The 21,578-nt window shown below is 47.7% G+C and overlaps 1 protein-coding gene across 5 annotated transcripts in view; it reads left to right on the forward strand.

Annotated features, from left to right (window-relative positions):
* Nucleotides 1-21,578, forward strand: part of PCCB (propionyl-CoA carboxylase subunit beta) — an 840,377-nt gene that overhangs the window by 465,912 nt on the left and 352,887 nt on the right. For all 5 annotated transcript variants that reach the window (XM_030215921.1, XM_030215922.1, XM_030215920.1 and 2 more), the window contains one exon: nt 132-255. In XM_030215921.1, coding sequence (XP_030071781.1) covers nt 132-255 — 124 coding nt within the window. The remainder of the gene's footprint in view (nt 1-131; nt 256-21,578) is intronic.

Genomic DNA, 21,578 nt, shown 5'->3' on the forward strand with positions numbered 1-21,578 from the left:
TGGTTTTGTCTGTGGAGGTGTCTATTTCTTTAGGTATTATTGCAGTATATGAAGTGTTTGTATTTCTGTAGCCATGCTTTTATACTAGGTTTCACAAAGTTTTTAAAAATAAAACCACTGTTATTTTCCAGATCGTGGACGAAAGGGAATTCTTTGAGATTATGCCCAACTATGCCAAGAATATCATTGTTGGCTTTGCCAGAATGAATGGACGAACAGTTGGAATTGTGGGAAACCAGCCCAGAGTTGCCTCAGGTATGAATGAACATCTGATTGGCAGACTTAAATTGAATGTGGACAAATAAGAAGTGATGCATATAGGGAAAGACAATCCTAAGTACAAGTATAAAATGCTGGGCTCAGAGTTAGGCGTCATCACCAAAGGGTAATATCTTGGAGTCACTGTGGATAATATATTGAAATTTTCAGCCCAGTGTGCCACAGCTGTGAAAAAAGCAAATAGATTAGAGACTCGAAAAGGAATGGACAACAAACCTGAGAATATCATTATGTTTCTATATAGATCCATGATGCGAACACTGTGTGTGGTTGTGGTTGTTTGCATCTCAGAAAGGATATTGATGGAACTAGAAACTTTCATAAGTACACAAGTATTGCCATACTGGGAAAGTCCAAAGGTCCATCGAGCCCAGCATCCTGTTTCCAACAGTGGCCAATCCAGGTCACAGATACCCGGCAAGATCCCAAAAATGTACAAAACATTTTATACTACTTATCCCAGAAATAGTGGATTTTCCCCAAGTCCATTTAATAATGGTCTATGGACTTTTCCTTTAGGAAGCTGTCCAAACCTTTTTTAAGCTCTGCTAAGCTAACTGCCTTTACCACATTCTCTGGCAACAAATTCCAGAATTTAATTACACGTTGAGTGAAGAACAAATTTCTCCGATTCGTTTTAAATTTACTGCATTGTAGCTTCATTGCATGCCTCCTAGTCCTAGTATTTTTGGAAAGCATGAACAGACGCTTCACATCTACCCGTTCAACTCCACTCATTATTTTATAGACCTCTATCATATCTCCCCTCAGCCGCCTTTTCTCCAAGCTGAAGAGCCCTAGCCGCTTTAGCCTTTCCCCATAGGGAAGTCGTCCCATCCCCTTTATCATTTTCATCGCCCTTCTCTGCACCTTTTCTAATTCCACCATATCTTTTTTGAGATGTGGCGACCAGAATTGAACACAATATTTGAGGTGCGGTGGCACCATGGAGCGATACAAAGGCATTATAACATCCTCTTTTTTGTTTTCCATTCCTTTCCTAATAATACCTAACATTCAATTTGCTTTCTTAGCCGCAGCAGCACACTGAGCAGAAGGTTTCAACGTATCATCAACAACGACACCTAGATCCCTTTCTTGGTCCGTGACTCCTAACGTGGAACCTTTCATGACGTAGCTATAATTCGGGTTCCTCTTTCCCACATACATCACTTTGCACTTGCTCACATTAAACGTCATCTGCCATTTAGATTCCCAGTCTCGTAAGGCCCTCTTGTAATTTTTCACAATCCTCCTGCGATTTAATGACTTTGGTGTGGTCGCATCATGGAGCGATACAAAGGCATTATAACTTCTACATTTTTGTTTTCCATTCCTTTCCTAATAATACCTAACATTCTATTTGCTTTCTTAGCCGCAGCAGCACACTGAGCAGAAGGTTTTAATGTTATCATCAACGACGACACCTAGATCCCTTTCTTGGTCTGTGACTCCTAACATGGAACCTTGCATGACGTAGCTATAATTCGGGTTCCTCTTTCCCACATGCATCACTTTGCGCTTACTCACATTAAACGTCATCTGCCATTTAGACGCCAGGTCTCCCAGTCTCGTAAGGTCCTCTTGTAATTTTTCACAATCCACCCGTGATTTAACGACTTTGAATAACTTTGTGTTATCAGCAAATTTAATTACCTCACTAGTTACTCCCATCTCTAGGTCATTTATAAATATATTAAAAAGCAGTGGTCCCAGCACAGAGCCCTGGGGAACCCCACTAACTACCCTTCTCCATTGAGAATACTGACCATTTAACCCTACTCTCTGTTTTCTATCTTTTAACCAGTTTTTAATCCACAATAGAACACTACCTCCTATCCCATGACTCTCCAATTTCCTCTGGAGTCTTTCATGAGGTACTTTGTCAAACGCCTTCTGAAAATCCAGATACACAATATCAACCGGCTCCCCTTTATCCACATGTTTGTTAACCCTTCAAAGAAATGTAGTAGATTGGTGAGGCAAGATTTCCCTTCACTAAATCCATGTTGTCTTTCTCATTAATCCATGTTTTTGAATATGCTCTGTAATTTTGTTCTTAATAATAGTCTCTACCATTTTGCCCGGCACCGACGTCAGACTCACTGGTCAATAATTTCCCGGATTTCCTCTGGAACCTTTTTTAAAAATTGGCGTTACATTGGCCACCCTCCAATCTTCTGGTACCATGCTCGATTTTAAGGATAAATTACATATTTCTAAGAATAGCTCCGCAAGCTCATTTGTCAGTTCTATCAGTACTCTGGGGTGAGTACCATCCGGTCCAGGAGATTTGCTACTCTTCAGTTTGTAGAACTGCCCCATTACATCCTCCAGGTTTACAGAGAATTCATTAAGTTTCTCCGACTCGTCAGCTTCAAATACCATTTACGGCACTGGTATCCCACCCAAATCTTCCTCGGTGAAGAACGAAGCAAAGAATTCATTTAATCTATCCACTACGGCTTTGTCTTCCCTGATCGCCCCTTTTACTCAGTCATCTAGTGGTCCAACTGATTCTTTTGCCGGCTTCCTGCTTTTAATATACATAGAAAAATTTTACTATGTGTTTTTGCCTCCAACGCAATCTTTTTTCGAAGTCCCTCTTAGCTTTCCTTATCAGCACTTTGCATTTGACTTGGCATTCCTTATAACGTTTATTATTATTTTCAGTCGGTTCCTTCTTCCATTTTCTGTAGGATTTTCTTTTAGCTCTAATAGCTTCTATCACCTCACTATTTAACCACGCCGGCTGTCGTTTGGTCTTCCGACCTCCTTTTTTAATACGTGAAATATATTTGGCCTGGGCTTCCAGGATGGTGTTTTTGAACAGCAACCACGCCTGATGTAAATTTTTGAACCTCACAGTCGCTCCTCTAAGTTTTCTTTTCACTGTTCTTATTTTATCATAGTCTTCTTTTTTAAAGTTAAACGCTAACATATTTGATTTCCTATGTATTCTTCAAAGCTTATATCAAATCCGATCATATTATGATCACTGTTATCACGCGGCCCCAGCACCATTACCTCTAATTAATTCTTATAGGAAAACAACTCCTAACAGAATTATTTATGCCAAGGTCCAAGATTACAGAACTCTGCCTAAGCAAATATTCTGGACTCATGCTAGGGGGAAACAGGACCATACTTTGGCCCCTAACCAATTAGCTGAGCTAGAGAGAACGCAACCAAAGCCATATATTAGTTTTCTCCAAAGACAAGCAGGCTGCTTGTTCTCACTGATGGGTGACGTCCACGGCAGCCCCAGGATCGGAAGATCTTCCTAGCCACAGAGGTTTGCTAGCTCTCGTGAGATCCGCATGCATCGCACATGCGCGACCGTCTTCCCGCCCGCTACAGCGTGCTCCTCAGTCTCTTTTTCCGCGGTCGGAACGTACGTGTACCGCTCGTTCGCGGCCCCAGAGAGGCGCCCTTCACGTTCTTCGCTGCAGTTTTAGTGCCTTTTCAGCTTGTTCTTTGTTCTCCTCTCGTGTGTTTAAAAAAAACAAAACAAAAAAAAAGTGTTTGTTTTCCGGTACTTCTTCGAAGTTTTTCCGAGTAAGTTTCCTTTCTTTTCCGTGTGTAGCCTGTTCCGCCGCCCGTCCGGGTCTTTCCCCCCTTTTTAGTGCTCTTTTTCTGCATCATCGCGTTTGACCTCGCCGGCGCAATTTTTCCTCCCATGTCCTCGAAGCCTGCCAGCGGCTTCAAGAAGTGCACGTGGTGCCACCGGATGATCTCGCTAACTGATAGACACGTATCGTGTCTTCAGTGTCTCTGGGCTGGTCATCGCCCAGACGCCTGTACATTGTGCCTCCAGCTTAAAAAGAGGACCCAGGTAGCGAGATTGGCTCAGTGGAACGTTCTGTTCGGAGTCTTGTCTGGTCTTTCGACGTCGATGGAGCCAGCGTTACCGAGGTCATCGCCGGTATCGATGTTGACATCGGAGGGAGCATCGACGTCTGGATTGCAGGTGATGGCTGTCCAGAGATCCCACGCTGGTAGCAGTGAGCCGGTGCCTGCGCTGGTGGTACCGTCTAGTCATGCGGCAGTTGGCTCTCCGCCCGTGGTGCGGACTGTGACGCCGGTACCGCTTGCGGCATCGGCGTCCGCTGCCACCCAGGAGGACTCCCCGCCGACATCACTGGAGGGAACTTCGTCACCGCTGGCACGGGAGTCTTCTTCTCGGCACTGCCGTAGGGGACCGGGTTCCTCGGCGTCGAGACGGGCTCGGCTTTGGACTGAACTTCATGAACTTGTGTCCGATACCGATGGTGAGGCCTCGTGGGAGGCGGAGGTAGACACCAGGTACTTCTCTGACGAGGAGTCTTGTGGTCTTCCTTCCAATCCCACCCCTTCGCCAGAGAGAAAGCTTTCTGCCCCTGAGAGTCTGTCTTTCTCTTCCTTTGTCTGGGAAATGTCTACGGCCATTCCCTTCCCAGTAGTTACTGAGGATGAGCCCAGGGCTGAGATGTTCGAGGTCCTGGACTATCCTTCACCACCTAAGGAGTCGTCCACTGTTCTCCTTCATAATGTCCTGAAGCAGACATTGATGGCGAACTGGGCGAAACCGTTAAGTAACCCCCACTTTCCCAAAAAGATTGAGTCCCAGTATCGAGTCCATGGGGACCCGGAGTTGATGAGGACCCAGTTGCCTCATGACTCTGGAGTGGACTCGGCTCTCAAGAAAGCCAAGAGTAGTAGAGATTAAGCCTCGGCGCCCCCAGGCCGTGAATCTAGACTCTTTTGGGAGGAAGGCCTACCATTCTGCTATGCTCGTGTCCAAGAGTGGAGTGGAGGAGTGGCCTAGTGGTTAGGGTGGTGGACTTTGGTCCTGGGGAACTGAGTTCAATTCCCACTTCAGGCACAGGCAGCTCCTTGTGACTCTGGGCAAGTCACTTAACCCTCCATTGCCCCATGTAGCTGCATTGAGCCTGTCATGAGTGGGAAAGCGCGGGGTACAAATGTAACAAAAAAAAAAAGATTCAATCCTACCAGCTCTACACGAGCATACACATGCGGAACAATGTGCGGCAGCTGGCGGACTTGGTTGATAAACTCCCATCGGAGCAGGCCAAGCCTTTTCAGGAGGTGGTCAGGCAGCTGAAGGTGTGCAGGAAATTCCTGTCCAGGGGTTCCTACGACACTTTTGATGTAGCGTCCAGGGTCGCTGCTCAGGGTATAGTGATGTGCAGACTCTCATGGCTACATGCCTCTGACCTGGAGAATAGAGTCCAGCAGCCGATTGCGGATGCTCCTTGCCGGGGGGATAACATTTTTGGTGAGCGCGTCGAACAGGTGGTAGAACAGCTCCACCAGCAGGACACCGCATTTGACAAGCTCTCCCACCGGATGCCTTCAGCATCTACCTCTTCAGGTAGATGTTTTATGGGGAAGGAGGAATGTTCTCTATCCAGCTACAGTCCACCTTCCCGCCAGCCTGCTCAGGCTAAGCCCCAGCGCGCTCGTTCACGTCAACAGTGTGCACCTCAACAGGCCCCTGCAGCTCCCCAGCAAAAGCAAGGCTTTTGACTGTCTCCAGGTGAGCATAGCCGAGATAAAAGTGTCTGTGCCGGACGACTTGCCAGTCGCAGGGAGGTTAAAGTTTTTTCACCAAAGGTGTGGCCTCTCATAACCTCCGACCAGTGGGTTCTCCAAATAGTCCGGCTTGGATACGCCCTCAATTTGATCTCAAAACCTCCAAATTGCCCACCGGGAGCTCAGTCCTTCAGATTCCAACACAAGCAGTTACTTGCAGAGGAACTCTCCACCCTTCTCAGCGCCAGTGCGGTCGAGCCCGTGCCACCGGGGCAGGAAGGGCTGGGATTCTATTCCAGGTACTTCCTTGTGGAAAAGAAAACAGGGGGGATGCGTCCCATCCTAGACCTAAGGGCCCTGAACAAATATCTGGTCCGAGAAAAGTCTTCGATTCCGTCTGGGTACACGGCATTTTCAGTACTGTGTACTACCCTTTGGTCTCGCTTCTGCACCCAGAGTGTTCACAAAATGCCTGGCTGTAGTGGCGGCATCTCTAAGCAGACTGGGAGTGCATATGTTCCCCTATCTCGACGATTGGCTGGTCAAGAACACCTCGGATGCAGGAGCTCTACAGTCCATGCAGGTGACTATTCAACTCCTGGAGCTACTGGGGTTTGTGATAAATTATTCAAAGTCCCACCTTCTTCCAGTTCAAAGACTCGAATTCATAGGAGCTCCGCTGGACTCCCAGACGGCTCATGCCTACCTCCCCGAGGCCAGGACAGACAACCTTTTGTCCCTGGTCTCTTGGGTACGAGCGTCTTAGCGAATCACAGCTCGGCAGATGTTGAGATTGCTCGGCCACATGGCCTCAACAGTCCATGTGACTCCCATGGCCCGTCTCCACATGAGATCTGCTCAATGGACTCTAGCTTCCCAGTGGTATCAAGCTGCAGGAGAACTAGAAGACGTGATCCAGCTGTCTACACTCTTTCTAAAATCCCTGCATTGGTGGACAATTCGCTCCAATTTGACCTTGGGACGTCCCTTTCAAATTCCTCAGCCGCAAAAAGTGCTGACTACGGATGCGTCTCCCCTGGGTGGGGAGCTCATGTCGATGGGCTTCACACCCAAGGTTGTTGTTCCCTTCAGGAGACAGGTTTTCAGATCAATCTCCTGGAGTTAAGAGCAGTCTGGAACGTGCTAAAGGCTTTCAGAGATCGGCTATCCAACCAGGTCATCCAAATTCAGACAGACAATCAGGTTGCCATGTATTACATCAACAAGCAGGGGGGCACGGGATCTCGCCCCCTGTGTCAGGAAGCAGCCAGTATGTGGCTTTGGGCTCGCCGTCATGGCATGTGTCTTCAAGCCACATACCTGGCAGGCGTAAACAACAGTCTGGCCGACAGGTTGAGCAGGATAATCCAACCTCACAAGTGGTCTTTCAGTTCTAGAGTTGTTCACAAGATTTTCCAAGTGTGGGGCACCCCCTTGGTAGATCTTTTTGCCACTCAGACCAATCACAAGGTCCCTCAGTTCTGTTCCAGACTTCAGGCCCACGGCAGACTAGTGTCGGATGCCTTTCTCCTACATTGGGGGAAGGGCCTCCTGTACGCGTATCCTCCCATACCCTTGGTAGGGAAGACTTTGCTGAAACTCAAGAAGGACCGTGGAACCATGATTCTGATCGCTCCATTCTGGCCGTGACAGATCTGGTTTTCTCTTCTTCTGGAGTTGTCCTCCGAAGAACCGTGGAGATTGGAGTGTTTTCCAACCCTCATAACTCAGAACGAGGGGGCGCTTCTGCATCCCAACCTCCAGTCCCTGGCTGTCACGGCCTGGATGTTGAGAGCGTAGACTTTGCCTCCTTAGGTCTTTCTGAGGGTGTCTCCCGAGTCTTGCTTGCTTCCAGGAAAGATTCCAAGTGGAAGGGGTTTGCCGTCTGGTGTGACAGCCAGGCCCTAGATACTCGTTCTTGTCCTACACAGACCCTGCTTGAATACCTTCTGCACTTGTCTGAGGCTGGTCTGTGTAAGAGTTCATCTTAGCGCAATTAGTGCTTTTCATTACCGTGTAGAGGGTAAGCCTATCTCGGGACAGCCTTTAGTTGTTCGATTCATGAGAGGTTTGCTTTTGTCAAAGCCCCCTGTCAAACCTCCTACTGTGTCATGGGATCTCAATGTCGTTCTCATCCAGCTTATGAAACCTCCTTTTGAGCCACTGGATTCCTGTCATCTGAAGTACTTGACCTGGAAGGTCATTTTCTTGGTGGCTGTTACTTCAGCTCGTAGAGTCAGTGAGCTTCAAGCCTTGATAGCTCATGCTCCTTATACTAAATTTCACCATAACAGAGTAGTCCGCCGCACTCACCCTAATTTCTTGCCGAAGGTGGTGTTGGAGTTCCATCTTAACCAGTCAGTTGTCTTGCCAAAATTCTTTCCCCGGCCTCATACCCGCCCTGCTGAACGTCAGTTGCACACATTGGACTGCAAGCGAGCATTGGCCTTCTAACTGGAGCGGACACAGCCCCACAGACAGTCCGCCCAATTGTTTGTTTCTTTCGACCCCAATAGAAGGGGAGTGGCTGTTGGGAAATGCACCATCTCTAATTGGCCAGCAGACTGCATCTCCTTCACTTACGCCCAGGCTGGGCTGACTCTTGAGGGCCATGTCACGGCTCATAGTGTTCGAGCCATGGCAGCGTCAGTGGCCCACTTGAAGTCAGCCACTATTGAAGAGATTTGCAAAGCTGCGACATGGTCATCTGTGCACACATTCACATCTCATTACAGCAGGATACCTGACCCGACAGTCGGTTCGGGCAGTCGGTGCTGCAGAATCTATTTGGGGTTTAGAATCCAACTCCACCCCCCTAGGCCCATTTTTATTCTGTTCCAGGCTACACTCTCAGTTAGTTGGTTCTGGTTGTAGGTCAATCTCAGTTATGTCCTCGCCGTTGCGAGGCCCAATTGACCAATGTTTGTTGTTTTGAGTGAGCCTGGGGGCTAGGAATACCCCATCAGTGAGAACAAGCAGCCTGCTTGTCCTCGAAGAAAGCGAGGATACTAATCTGTAGCAGGTATTCTCCAAGAACAGCAGGCTGATTGTTCTCACAATCCCGCCCTCCTCCCCTTTGGAGTTGTGTCTTCCCTTGTCTTTGCTTTATACTGGACTGAGGAGCATGCTGTAGCGGGCGGGAAGACAGTCGTGCATGCGCAATGCATGCGGATCTCGCGAGAGCTAGCAAACTTCTGTTGCTAGGAAGATCTTCCGATCCTGGGGCTGCCGTGGACGTCACCCATCAGTGAGAACAATCAGCCTGCTGTCCTCAGAGAATACCTGCTACAGGTTAGTAACCTCGCTTTATTTATAGATAAAGAAAATATACAAATATAGAATAGCTCTGCAGCAAGGCTTAGCAAAGTACAAATATATAACTTGCTGATGATGATAATAAAAACAAATAGATTGTCACTAAATAAAGACTATACAAAATGATTCTTACTGGAACCCTAGGTGATTACACAAACCTGATTTTATAATTGTGAAAACTTATACTACACCTCTTATGCAAAATACAACTGTTAGCAGCTTATTCTCTGACCACGAGCTATGACCTAACCAATCTTTATCAGAGACAAACGCTACTCACTAATCCCAGACTATAGAAAGTAAATCACTGTTATCTCACCACGCTGTCTCTGCAGTCTCTCGATGAGGTAGGTGCTGATTTCTTTTAGACTCTAGCTATATCCACAGCGAGTCTGTCTCGGATTCAGTTCAGGGTCTGTCTTCTGAAAGCAGGTGTCACGGTCATTCATTGCCGTATTTCAGAGCTGATGTATCTGAGCCAATCTGTATTTTCACCAGATATGTAGTTCACAAGGTTAGAACAACACAGTCTCTTGCTCCCTCCTAGCCTTCTAACCTTGCTTTTCGTCTTAGGTCGTTATTGTCAGTCCCAACTGTCTGATGGTCTCTGAACAACTAACTTCTTTAGTTCCCGCTTTCTTCGTACCTCTCCATCAGATGATCCTCTGGGACCAATCATAATCCTGTCCAGCTAACTCAATGAGCATGAAGAGTCCTTTGTTCGTGACCCTGAAGTCCACTTTCGGGTTTGCATATCTGTCTCCAACCAGGCTTACTGGAGCCATGGGTCTCACTCCCCTTTCAGCTTCTCAGGGTGATAACAGGGTGGTTTTAACACACAATGTCCTTGGCTGTGGCATGCCTGCCAGTGATTTTCCAAAAGCTGAAAAGCTGGATCTTGTTGACAGATGTGTTCAGGTCAAAGGTTGTTAGAATCCATCTTGTTGTAACAGGATGTCAGGCTTGTATGAACCAAGACCAGCTCAGGTGAGATCTCAGGTAAATACCCCTACAGGTCCCAGCACCATTACCTCCCGCACCAGATCATGTGCTCCACTAAGGACTAGGTCTAGAATTTTTCCTTCTCTCGTCGGTTCCTGTACCAGCTGCTCCATAAAGCTGTCCTTGGTTTCATCAAGGAATTTTACCTCCCTAGCGTGTCCCGATGTTACATTTACCCAGTCAATATCAGGGTAATTGAAATCATCCATTATTATTGTGTTGCCCAAGTTGTTTTCATCCCTAATTTCCTTTAACATTTCTGCATCCATCTGTTCATCCTGGCCAGGCGGACGGTAGTACACTCCTTTTCCCCTTTACACATGGAATTTCAATCCACAGTGATTCCAAGAAGTGTTTTGTTTCCTGCGGAATTTTCAATCTATTTGATTCAAGGCTCTCGTTAATATTCAGTGCTACCCCGCCACCAATTCGATCCACCCTGTCACTACAATATAATTTGTACCCCGTTATGAGAGTGGTTAGCCTCCTTCCACTAGTTCTCAGAGATGCCTATTATATCTAATTTTTCATTCAGTGCAATATATTCTAACTCTACCATCTTATTTCTTAGGCTCCTGGCATTCGCATATAGACATTTCAAACTGTGTTTCCTTAGTGTCCCTCCGGACCGGCCCAGAATGTGACTGATGGGTTGTGCACGCCTTCCAGCAGGTGGAGACTGAGAAAAAACTGTGACTCTAGGGAGCCAATAAGAGCCCTTGCCCGCCAGAGAAAGATCCAGTAATCTCAGTCTCCAGCAGGTGGAAGGTGGTGAGTCCTTCAGTCTCATTCTTTTCTTTTCTCTATTGTCATTTTTTTCTGGTAAAAGGTTCAGTTTCTCCTCCTGTGCATTTGTTTAAAAAAAAAAAACCTGCTTATTTGGGGCTGAGGTCCGTGGGGGTCTCTTTTGCCCCGGGGGTGTCACACTCGGATGGTTGAGTCCCTCCCCCCCTATTCCTCCCTATTAACTAAGCATAATATTGATGTTGAGATGCTTTCAGTAGCAGTCTGTTGTCTGGAACAGGCTGACTCCTGTGAATTTCCTCCAGCTCCTCAGTAGGGAGAACTGTAGAGGCAGGGAGAGGCAGCTGCTCTTTAAAAAAAAAAAAAAAAGCAAATCCGGGCTTTGGGCTCCGTGATTGTCAGCACTACTGTGGGTGAGTCTATTTGAGCAAGCAGGGCAGCTCCGTTGTTATTTTCTGCCGAGTAGCACTTTTACTTTTGTTTTCGGGGGCTGTTGTTTGTTTTGGCGATCAGCTGTTCGCGATGTCGGAGCGCTTGCGGCGCTGCTCTGTCTGTCAGCGTCAGGGCCTCGGTTCAAGCGGAGTATGTAAGTTTTGTACGGCAGATGAGATTTTTGAGGAGCAGGGTGTAGGACCAGCTAAATCGCTGGCTTCAGTGCTACAGGCGTCGGGGGGGGGGGGGGGGCGATTCGGGTTCCCGTGTTGCGGTCGCGTCTCCCGCTCCCTCGTTGCCGATTTTGGCGGGAACGCCTGCCATTTTGGATCTTGCTGGGTCTGATGCCCCTAGGGCCTCTCTGCCTTCTGTTCAACAGTCTTCAGCCTCATTGTTGCCTCAGGGAGCTGCTGGATTTCCTCCGCAGTTTATCCTTCAAATGTATCAGGCATTTTTATTACATCAATCAGCTCCTGCTGTACCTCCAGCACAGGATTCGCTGGAAGGCTCTGCTGTGCCTTTAAAGAGAGTCAGGCAGTCCCTGCAGGCAGAGCAGGAGGACTCCTTTGATCCTGATCCAGAGCTCCCGGTTTTAGCAGAGGAGTCAGGCTTTCCTGAGGAGATTTTTTCAGAGGATTTTTCTCAGACGGTAGATGAGGGTGATTCCCTTTCCTTAGGGGAGGATCCTTCAGTGGTCAGAATATTTCATAAGGATGACCTTCAGGAGCTTATTTCTCAGGTTTCCTCTACGCTTCGTTTTGATGATCAGGATAGTACTGTGGTTGAGACTAGGAAGGTAGATATGCTGATAAAAGGAATTCGCAGGGCCGGCAAGTCTTTTCCCATGCATCAAGACATAAGGGATATTGTCCAGGCTCAGTGGGAGCGTCCGGATTCTGGTTTTCAGTTGGCTAGAGCCATGGGCAGGCTTTACCCTGTTCCTGAGGCGGATAAAGAGCTTTTAGGTTCTCTGGTAGTGGATGCTGTGGTTTCTGCGGTGACTAAGTGGAACACAGTGCCGGTAGATGGTGGCACGGCACTGCGGGACCCCCAGGATCGCAGGATTGAATCCCTGTTAAAGAATGTTTTTGATGTTTCAGCTCTGGCAGTGCAGGCCGCCATCTGTGGTTCCTTGGTTGCACGAGCAAGTTTCCGGTGGTCCGAGCGGGTTTTGGACCGTCCTTCGGATGATATTTCGGCCATTGACCACGATGTGGCTAAGCTGGAGATGGCTTCTGCGTTTTTGGCAGATGCTATGTATGATTTGCTTCGGGCCTCTTCAAAGTCTATGGCTTTTTCAGTTGTGGCTCGCCGTACTCTCTGGCTTCGTGGTTGGTCTGCGGATGCGGCTTCTAAGTCCAAACTGAGCAAATTTCCCTTTAAGGGCTCCTTTTTGTTTAGAGAGGAGCTAGAAAAACTGGTGAATAGCTTAGGTGAGGCTAAAGTTCCGAGGTTACCGGAGGATCGGCCTAGAGGTTCTGGTCGCGGTTCTTTTTCCGCTCGTGGCAGAGGGCGTGATTTTCGTCGGTTCCGTTCAACCAGAGGTTTTCAAGGCCCTCGGTCTAGATTTGCCCAAAGAACTCAGTCCTTTCGGGGAGGTCGTCGAGGAGGTCGGGGGACAGGGGGTTCCTTTTCCACCTCTTCCAATTCGCAGCAATGAAGGTGTGCGGGCCCAGCCTCTGGTCCCAGTGGGCGCTCGGTTGGCGCAATTTCAAGAGAGGTGGGCCGAAATTACCTCAGATCAGTGGGTTCTAGAGGTTATTCGAGACGGGTACGAATTAGAGTTTGCTCGTCCCTTGTCAGATGCTTTCCTGCAATCGCCTTGTCGGTCTCGCATCAAGGCCGGGGCTGTTCGTCTTACTCTGCGCAAGCTTCTGGATCTTCGAGCGATTTGTCCGGTACTGTCGGCGGGGAGAGGTCAGGGCCGGTACTCCATCTATTTTCTGGTGCCCAAGAAGGACGAGACTTTCCGTCCCATTTTAGATCTCAAGGGGGTCAATCGAGCTCTCAAGGTGCCCTCTTTCCGTATGGAAACTCTTCGGTCTGTCATTGTTGCGGTGCGGGCGGGAGAGTTCCTGACTTCGCTAGATCTTACAGAAGCCTATTTTCACATTCCAATTCGTCCGGCACATCAGAGGTTTCTTCGTTTCGCGATTCTAGGCCACCATTTTCAGTTTCGGGCCCTTCCTTTCGGGCTAGCTACGGCTCCCCGCACGTTTACCAAGATCATGGTGGTGGTAGCGGCAGCTCTCAGAACAGAAGGTGTGTTAGTCCACCCTTATTTGGACGATTGGTTGATTCGGGCAAAGTCTTTCCAAGAGAGTGTTAAGGTGACGGCTCGGGTAGTCGAGTTCTTACGCTCCCTCGGTTGGGTAGTCAATCTACAAAAGAGTCATCTTCAGCCCTCTCAGTCCTTAGAATATCTGGGTGTCCTCTTCGATACGAGGCTCGGCCGTGTGTTTCTCCCTCCGGCTCGCGTGCTCAAGTTGCAAGCTCAGATTCGAATCTTCTTACAGATGTCCAGTCCGTCGGCAAGAGATTATCTTCAGATTCTGGGCTTGATGGCGGCAGCAGTAGAGATGGTGCCCTGGGCCAGGGCTCACATGCGGCCTTTGCAGAGGTCCCTTCTTTCCAGGTGGTCATCCCAGACCGGATCGCTTTATCACCATCTGCCACTTTCGTTGCAAGTCAGGGCCAGTCTGAGATGGTGGCTACGGAGAGCCAATTTAACCAAGGGTTCACCTCTGGAGCAGCCCAGCTGGGTTGTAGTAACGACGGATGCCAGTCTTCAAGGCTGGGGTGCTCACTGTCAGGGGCAGATTGCTCAAGGTCTCTGGTCTCTTCCAGAGACCAGCAATTCAATCAATCTATTGGAAACCAGGGCCATCCGTCTAGCGCTCCTGAGGTTTCGTCATCTGTTGAGAGGGCAGGCAGTGCGAATAATGTCAGACAATGCCACGGCGGTGTCATACATCAATCAGCAAGGAGGGACGAGGAGTCTACCGTTGGAGCGAGAAGCGGCGTGGCTTCTGCAATGGGCGGAAGTCAACCTGGTGGCTCTGTCAGCGGCTTATGCAATCTGTCCCTAAAATCGAGTGTAATACCGGAAGACTGGAGGGTAGCCAATGTTACTCCGATTTTTAAGAAGGGTTCCAGAGGAGATCCGGGAAATTATAGACCGGTGAGTCTGACGTCGGTGCCGGGCAAGATGGTGGAGGCTATTATTAAGAATAAAATTGCAGAGCATATACAAAAACATGGACTGATGAGACAAAGTCAGCACGGATTTAGTGAAGGGAAGTCTTGCCTCACCAATCTAATGCATTTTTTTGAGGGGGTAAGCAAACATGTGGACAATGGGGAGCCGGTTGATATTGTATATCTGGATTTTCAGAAGGCGTTTGACAAAGTGCCGCACGAAAGACTCCTGAAGAAATTGCAGAGTCATGGAATCGGAGGTAGGGTATTATTATGGATTAAGAACTGGTTGAAAGATAGGAAGCAGAGAGTAGGATTGCGTGGCCAGTATTCTCAGTGGAGGAGGGTAGTTAGTGGGGTCCCGCAGGGGTCTGTGCTGGGTCCGTTGCTTTTTAATGTATTTATAAATGACCTAGAGATGGGAATAACTAGTGAGGTAATTAAATTCGCCGATGACACAAAATTATTCAGGGTCGTCAAGTCGCAGGAGGAATGTGAACGATTACAGGAGGACCTTGCGAGACTGGGAGAATGGGCGTGCAAGTGGCAGATGAAGTTCAATGTTGACAAGTGCAAAGTGATGCATGTGGGTAAGAGGAACCCGAATTATAGCTACGTCTTGCAAGGTTCCGCGTTAGGAGTTACGGATCAAGAAAGGGATCTGGGTGTCGTCGTCGATGATACGCTGAAACCTTCTGCTCAGTGTGCTGCTGCGGCTAGGAAAGCGAATAGAATGTTGGGTGTTATTAAGAAGGGTATGGAGTCCAGGTGTGCGGATGTTATAATGCCGTTGTATCGCTCCATGGTGCGACCGCACCTGGAGTATTGTGTTCAGTACTGGTCTCCGTATCTCAAAAAAGATATAGTAGAATTGGAAAAGGTACAGCGAAGGGCGACGAAAATGATAGTGGGGATGGGACGACTTTCCTATGAAGAGAGGCTGAGAAGGCTAGGGCTTTTCAGCTTGGAGAAGAGACGGCTGAGGGGAGATATGATAGAAGTGTATAAAATAATGAGTGGAATGGATCGGGTGGAGGTGAAGCGACTGTTCACGCTATCCAAAAATACTAGGACTAGAGGGCATGAGTTGAAGCTACAGTGTGGTAAATTTAAAACGAATCGGAGAAAATTTTTCTTCACCCAACGTGTAATTAGACTCTGGAATTCATTGCCGGAGAACGTGGTACGGGCGGTTAGCTTGACGGAGTTTAAAAAGGGGTTAGATAGATTCCTAAAGGACAAGTCCATAGACCGCTATTAAATGGACTGGAAAAATTCCTCATTTTTAGGTACAACTTGTCTGGAATGTTTTTACGTTTGGGGAGCGTGCCAGGTGCCTTTGACCTGGATTGGCCACTGTCGGTGACAGGATGCTGGGCTAGATGGACCTTTGGTCTTTCCCAGTATGGCACTACTTATGTACTTATGTACTTATAAGGAACGCTCAGTGTTCAGACAGATTTTCTCAGTCGTCACCTCCTCGATCCCGGAGAGTGGTCGTTAAGCGAAGTGGCGTTTCGTCTGTTGGTGGATCGTTGGGGGGCTCCCAGGATGGATCTGTTTGTGTCCGCAGTCAATGCAAAGCTTCCTCTGTTCTACAGTCGTCGCAGAGATCCCAAAGCACACGGGGTGGACGCTCTTCTTCAATCCTGGCCGGACGGGCTAGTATATGCGTTTCCTCCTTGGCCTCTGATAGGTCGTCTGCTGCAGAAGGTAGAGGCTCACAAGGGTCGTCTCATTCTGGTGGCGCCAGATTGGCCTCGAAGGCCATGGTATGCCGACCGTTGACGTCTTCTGGTGGATCTTCCCTTCAGGATTCCGGTCACTCCAGATCTTTTGTCGCAGGGTCCGGTCGCTCATCCGGATCCGGGTCGATTCTGTCTTACGGCTTGGCTCTTGAGAGGGCTAGGTTAGCAAAGAAAGGTTATTCTGCTCAGGTTATTGCTACTATGCTGCGTTCCCGACGGCGTTCTACTTCTTTGAATTATGTACATACTTGGAGGATCTTTGAAGATTGGTGTTCGGAGTATTCTATTTCTCCTCTGGCGGCTTCGGTGTCGCAGATTTTGGATTTTTTGCAGCGGGGTTTTGACAAAGGTTTGGTGTTGTCTTCCCTTAAAGTGCAGATTGCGGCTTTGTCATGTTTTCGCGGTCCTATCCAAGGGAAGTCGTTAGCTACTAATCCGGATGTGGTACGTTTCCTTAAAGGGGTTAATCTTCTTCGTCCCCGATTGTCTTGTGCGTTCCCTTCGTGGGATCTGAATTTGGTGCTATCGATTCTTACTAAACCTCCTTTTGAGCCCTTGTCGTCCTGTTCTTTGAAGGATTTAACTCTGAAGGCGGTGTTTTTGGTGGCCATCGCGTCGGCCAGGCGAGTTTCGGAGTTGCAGGCTTTGTCGTGTAGGTCTCCCTTTTTGGAATTCTGTCCAGATCGCGTAGTTTTGCGGCCGGTGCCTTCCTTTCTTCCCAAGGTGATATCTCGGTTTCATGTTTCTCAGCCAGTTGTTTTGCCTGTCTTAGGTTCATTTTCTGGCTTGCAGGAGCAGCGGAGTTTGAAGTGTTTGGACGTCAAGCGGGTGTTGAAGCACTATATTAAATCTACGGAGGTCTTTCGGAGATCTGATCGGTTGTTTCTTTTGATTGGAGGTGCGCGTAAGGGGCTCATGGCCTCTAAACCCACGATTTCTCGTTGGCTCAAGGAGATGATTGCTTCGGCCTATCTTATTTCCGGGAAAACGGTTCCGGACCATGTCAAAGCTCATTCTAGAAGAGGTCAGGCAACTTCGTGGGCAGAGCGTTGTATGGTTCCTCCGGAGGACATTTGCAGGGTGACGACCTGGTCATCCTTGCATTCCTTTTCTAAGCACTACCGTTTGGACATTCTCAGTCGTCGCTCGGTTGATTTTGGGGCGCGCGTGTTGTCGGTGGGGCTGTTAGGGTCCCTCCCATGATTTCACTGCTTTGTTACGTCCCATCAGTCACATTCTGGGCCGGTCCGGAGGGACGCTAAGGAAGGGTAAATTAGGCCTTACCTGCTAATTTGCTTTCCTTTAGTCCCTCCGGACCGGCCCAGATCCCTCCCTTCAGATATCTGAGTTTTCAGAGGTTCCGTGTCGGTTTTCTTTTCGAGCTGTGTTGCTAGTTTGTTTCTCTATTGAAAAACAGAACAAAAGACAAAACAAAAAAGAAAAAAAAAACAAAGATATGTTTTCAGGCACTCACCCTTGGTTGGCAATGTGCCGGTGGCTGCTCAGGTTTTTTGGATGCACAGATTAGGTTCTTCTTTTCTTCTGCTTTGATACTCTATTACTGGATCTTTCTCTGGCGGGCAAGGGCTCTTATTGGCTCCCTAGAGTCACAGTTTTTTCTCAGTCTCCACCTGCTGGAAGGCGTGGACAACCCATCAGTCACATTCTGGGCCGGTCCGGAGGGACTAAAGGAAAGCAAATTAGCAGGTAAGGCCTAATTTACCCTTGTTGCTCCTATTTACATCATGCTTAGTTCTTGACAGTACTAATTTGCAATCTTTTGTCTGATTTTTATTTTAATTTAGGTACACCTGATCTTCTACGGTCTCTTTTGCAACCTCACTATCAGGATACCCTGTCTTCCCTGTTTTGGTGATATCTTTGAAAGATACCTTATCCCGAACCATGCGCTTTTGAGCGACTGTCGGCCATCCCCCCATTTTTAGTTTAAAAGCTGCTCTATCTTCTTTTTAAATTTCAGTGAATTGGGCAACACAAATAATAAAAGGAATATCCCTAAACAGGTTAGGGCTATTAAGTTCAGAAAAGAGAACACTGAGAGAGGTTATGATAGAAATTTATAATACCTTGAGTGGGATGGAATGATTAATGAGGGAGTGATTGTTTAATCTTTTGAGCAACACTAAAACAAGAGGTCATGCCATGAAACTTAACATCCACCCAATTGCAAACATGATGTAGAAAGTATTTTTTGCATGCACTGCATAATGCATTTGTGACTCTATTGCCAGAGAATGGTATAAAGATAACAAAATAGCAGGTTCAAAGGAGCTGTCCAGGTAGATTTTAGAAAGCCATCACTTATCACTGGAAATGAGCTATACGAAAAAGATCTCCTTTTTGGGATTTACCAGATAATTGTGTCCCAGACAGCCACTGTTAGAGACAGGGCTCTTCACTCGATGGTTTTTGATCTGACTGAATATGACTTATTTTGGGGCTTATTTTGAAAAGAGAAAAACGTCTCAAAAACTATATTGACTGGATAAATATTACATCATGGAGCACCAGGGAGATAAAATTTGTAGGTGTGATAAACAACTGCTTCTTGGAGCAACTAGTCCAGGAAGGAGAGCCATTTTAGATCTAGTCCTTGGTGACATGCAGGGCATAGTACAAGAGGTAACAGTGTTGGGTCCCCTGGGAAACTGTGATTATAAGATGATCAGATTTGAGCTACTATCTGGAATAATGCCACAAAGAAAATCTACTGCATCCGCATTTAATTTTCAAAAGGGCAACTGTAATAAAATGAGGAAGCTAAAAGGTTAAAAAGAAGCTAAAAGGATTGGCTGCAGAGGTTAGTACACTAAATCAGGCATGGATTGTTCAAAAATACCATCTTGGAAGCACAGACCAGATGCATTCCACACATTTACAAAGGTGGAAAGAAGAGAAAAACGACAGCCAGCATGGTTAAAAGGTGAAGTGAAAGAGGCCATATCAGCCAAAAGATTGTCCTTCAAAAATGGAAATAGGACCTACATGAAGAAACTAAGAAGCAACATAAGCACTGGAAAGTCAGATGCAAAGCACTGACAAAAAGGAGGCTAAAAGAGACTATGAAGAGAAACTTGCCACAGAGGCTAAAACTCACAGTAACAACTTTCTCTGGTGCGTCAGAATCAGAAAGCCTGTGAGGGAATCCGTGGGACTGTTAGATCATGAAGGAGGAAAAGGGGCACTCAGGGAGGATAAGACCATAGTGGAGAAACTGAATTAATTCTTTGCTTCCGTCTTTATGGAAGAAGATGTAGGAGATCTACCTGTAGCGGACTTGGGTGATGATGTGGAAGAACTGAAAGAAATCTCGGTGAACATGGATGATGTACTGATCCAAATCAACAAATTAACAATGAGTAAATCACCTGGACCGGATGGTATACATCCAAGGATACTCAAAGAACTCAAGCATGAAATTGCTGATCTGCTCTTAGCAATATGTAACATGCCATTATTATTGTCTATAGTACTACTACTACTACTACTTAGCATTTCTATAGCGCTGCCAGGGTTACGCAGTGCTGTACAAGTTTAAACATGGGGAAGGACAGTCCCTGCTCAAGAGAGCTTACAATCTAAAGGTAAAAACTATGTAGTCAGTGTAGGTATCAGGAATGGGAAGGTGGTTAGGCACCAAAAGCAAGGGAGAAGAGATGGGCCTTGAGTAAGGACTTGAAAATGGGCAGGGAGGGCGCATGGGCTCAGGAAGTCTGTTCCAGGCATAAGGTGATGCGAGGCAGAAGGGGCGGAGTCTGGAGTTAGCGGTGGTGGAGAAGGGTACAGAAAGGAGTGATTTGTCCTGAGAGCGGAGGTTACGGGTGGGAACATATGGGGAGAGGAGGGTAGAGAGGTAATGGGGGTCTGCAGATTGAGTGCACTTGAAGGTCAATAGGAGAAGCTTAAACTGTATACGGTAGCGGATCGGGAGCCAGTGAAGCGACTTGAGGAGAGGGGTGATATGAGAGTATCGGTTCACGCGGTAGATAAGACGTGCGGCGGAATTTTGGACAGATTGAAGGGAGGATAGGTGGCTAAGCGGGAGGCCAGCGAGGAGAAGGTTGCAATAGTCAAGACGAGAGGTAACGAGCGAGTGGACGAGGGTTCGGGTGGTCTGTTCAGAGAGGAATGGGCGAATTTTGCTAATATTATAGAGGAAGAAGCGACAGGTCTTAGCTGTCTGCTGGATATGGGCAGAGAAGGAGAGGGAGGAGTCAAAAATGAATCCGAGATTGCGGGCTGAAGAGATGGGGAGGATGAGGGCGTTGTCAACAGAGACAGAAAGTGGGGGAAGAGGAGAAGAGGGTTTGGGTGGAAAGACAAGGAGCTCAGTCTTTCCCATGTTCAGTTTCAGATGCCGGTTGGACATCCAGGCAGCGATGTCTGAAAGGCAGGCCGAAACTTTGACCTGGGTTTCAACTGTGATGTCGGGAGTGGAGAGGTAAAGCTGGGTATCATCAGCATAGAGATGGTACTGGAAACCATGTGATGAGATTAACGAGCCCAGGGAAGAGGTGTATATCGAGAAAAGAAGCGGTCCAAGGACAGATCTTTGAGGGTCCCCAACAGAGAGCGGGATGGGGGTGGAAGAAGAGCCATTAGAAAATACTCTGAAGGTGCGTTGGGAAAGATACGAGGAGAACTAGGAGAGGACGGAGCCCTGGAACCCAAATGAGGACAGTGTGTCAAGAAGTAAATTATGATTGACGGTGTCAAAGGCGGCAGATAGGTCGAGGAGGATGAGGATTGAATAGTGACCTTTGGATTTGGCAAGGAACAGGTCATTGCAGACTTTAGAGAGTGCTGTTTCTGTTGAGTGTAGTGGGCGAAAGCCGGATTGAAGCGGGTCGAGGACGGCCTGAGAAGAGAGGAAGTCAAGGCAGCGGCTGTGGACAGCACGTTCAAGTAATTTGGAGAGTAAGGGTAGAAGAAAGATGGGGCGGTAGTTGGAGGGACAGGTGGGGTCAAGTGATGGTTTTTTAAGAAGTGGTGTGACTACAGCGTGCTTGAAGGTGTCAGGGACAGTAGCAGTGGAGAGAGAGAGGTTGAGGATGTGACAGATTGAGGGGTTAACTGTAGGAGAGATGTTGGTAAGCAGATTGGTGGGAATGGGATTAGAGGAACAGGTGGTGCACTTAGAGGAAGAAAGAAGGCGAGCAGTTTCCTCTTCGGTGATCTCAGGGAAGGAGGAGAAGGAGAAGGAGGCCAGGTTAGGTTGGTTGAGGGAGTGGGTTAAGAAGTCACAGGGAGGAGAAGACTTGGAAGTGAATTCAAGGTTTATCTTCTGCACTTTATTGTTTGAGG

Source organism: Microcaecilia unicolor, chromosome 10 (genome assembly GCF_901765095.1).
Source record: "Microcaecilia unicolor chromosome 10, aMicUni1.1, whole genome shotgun sequence".
NCBI lineage: Eukaryota > Metazoa > Chordata > Amphibia > Gymnophiona > Siphonopidae > Microcaecilia > Microcaecilia unicolor.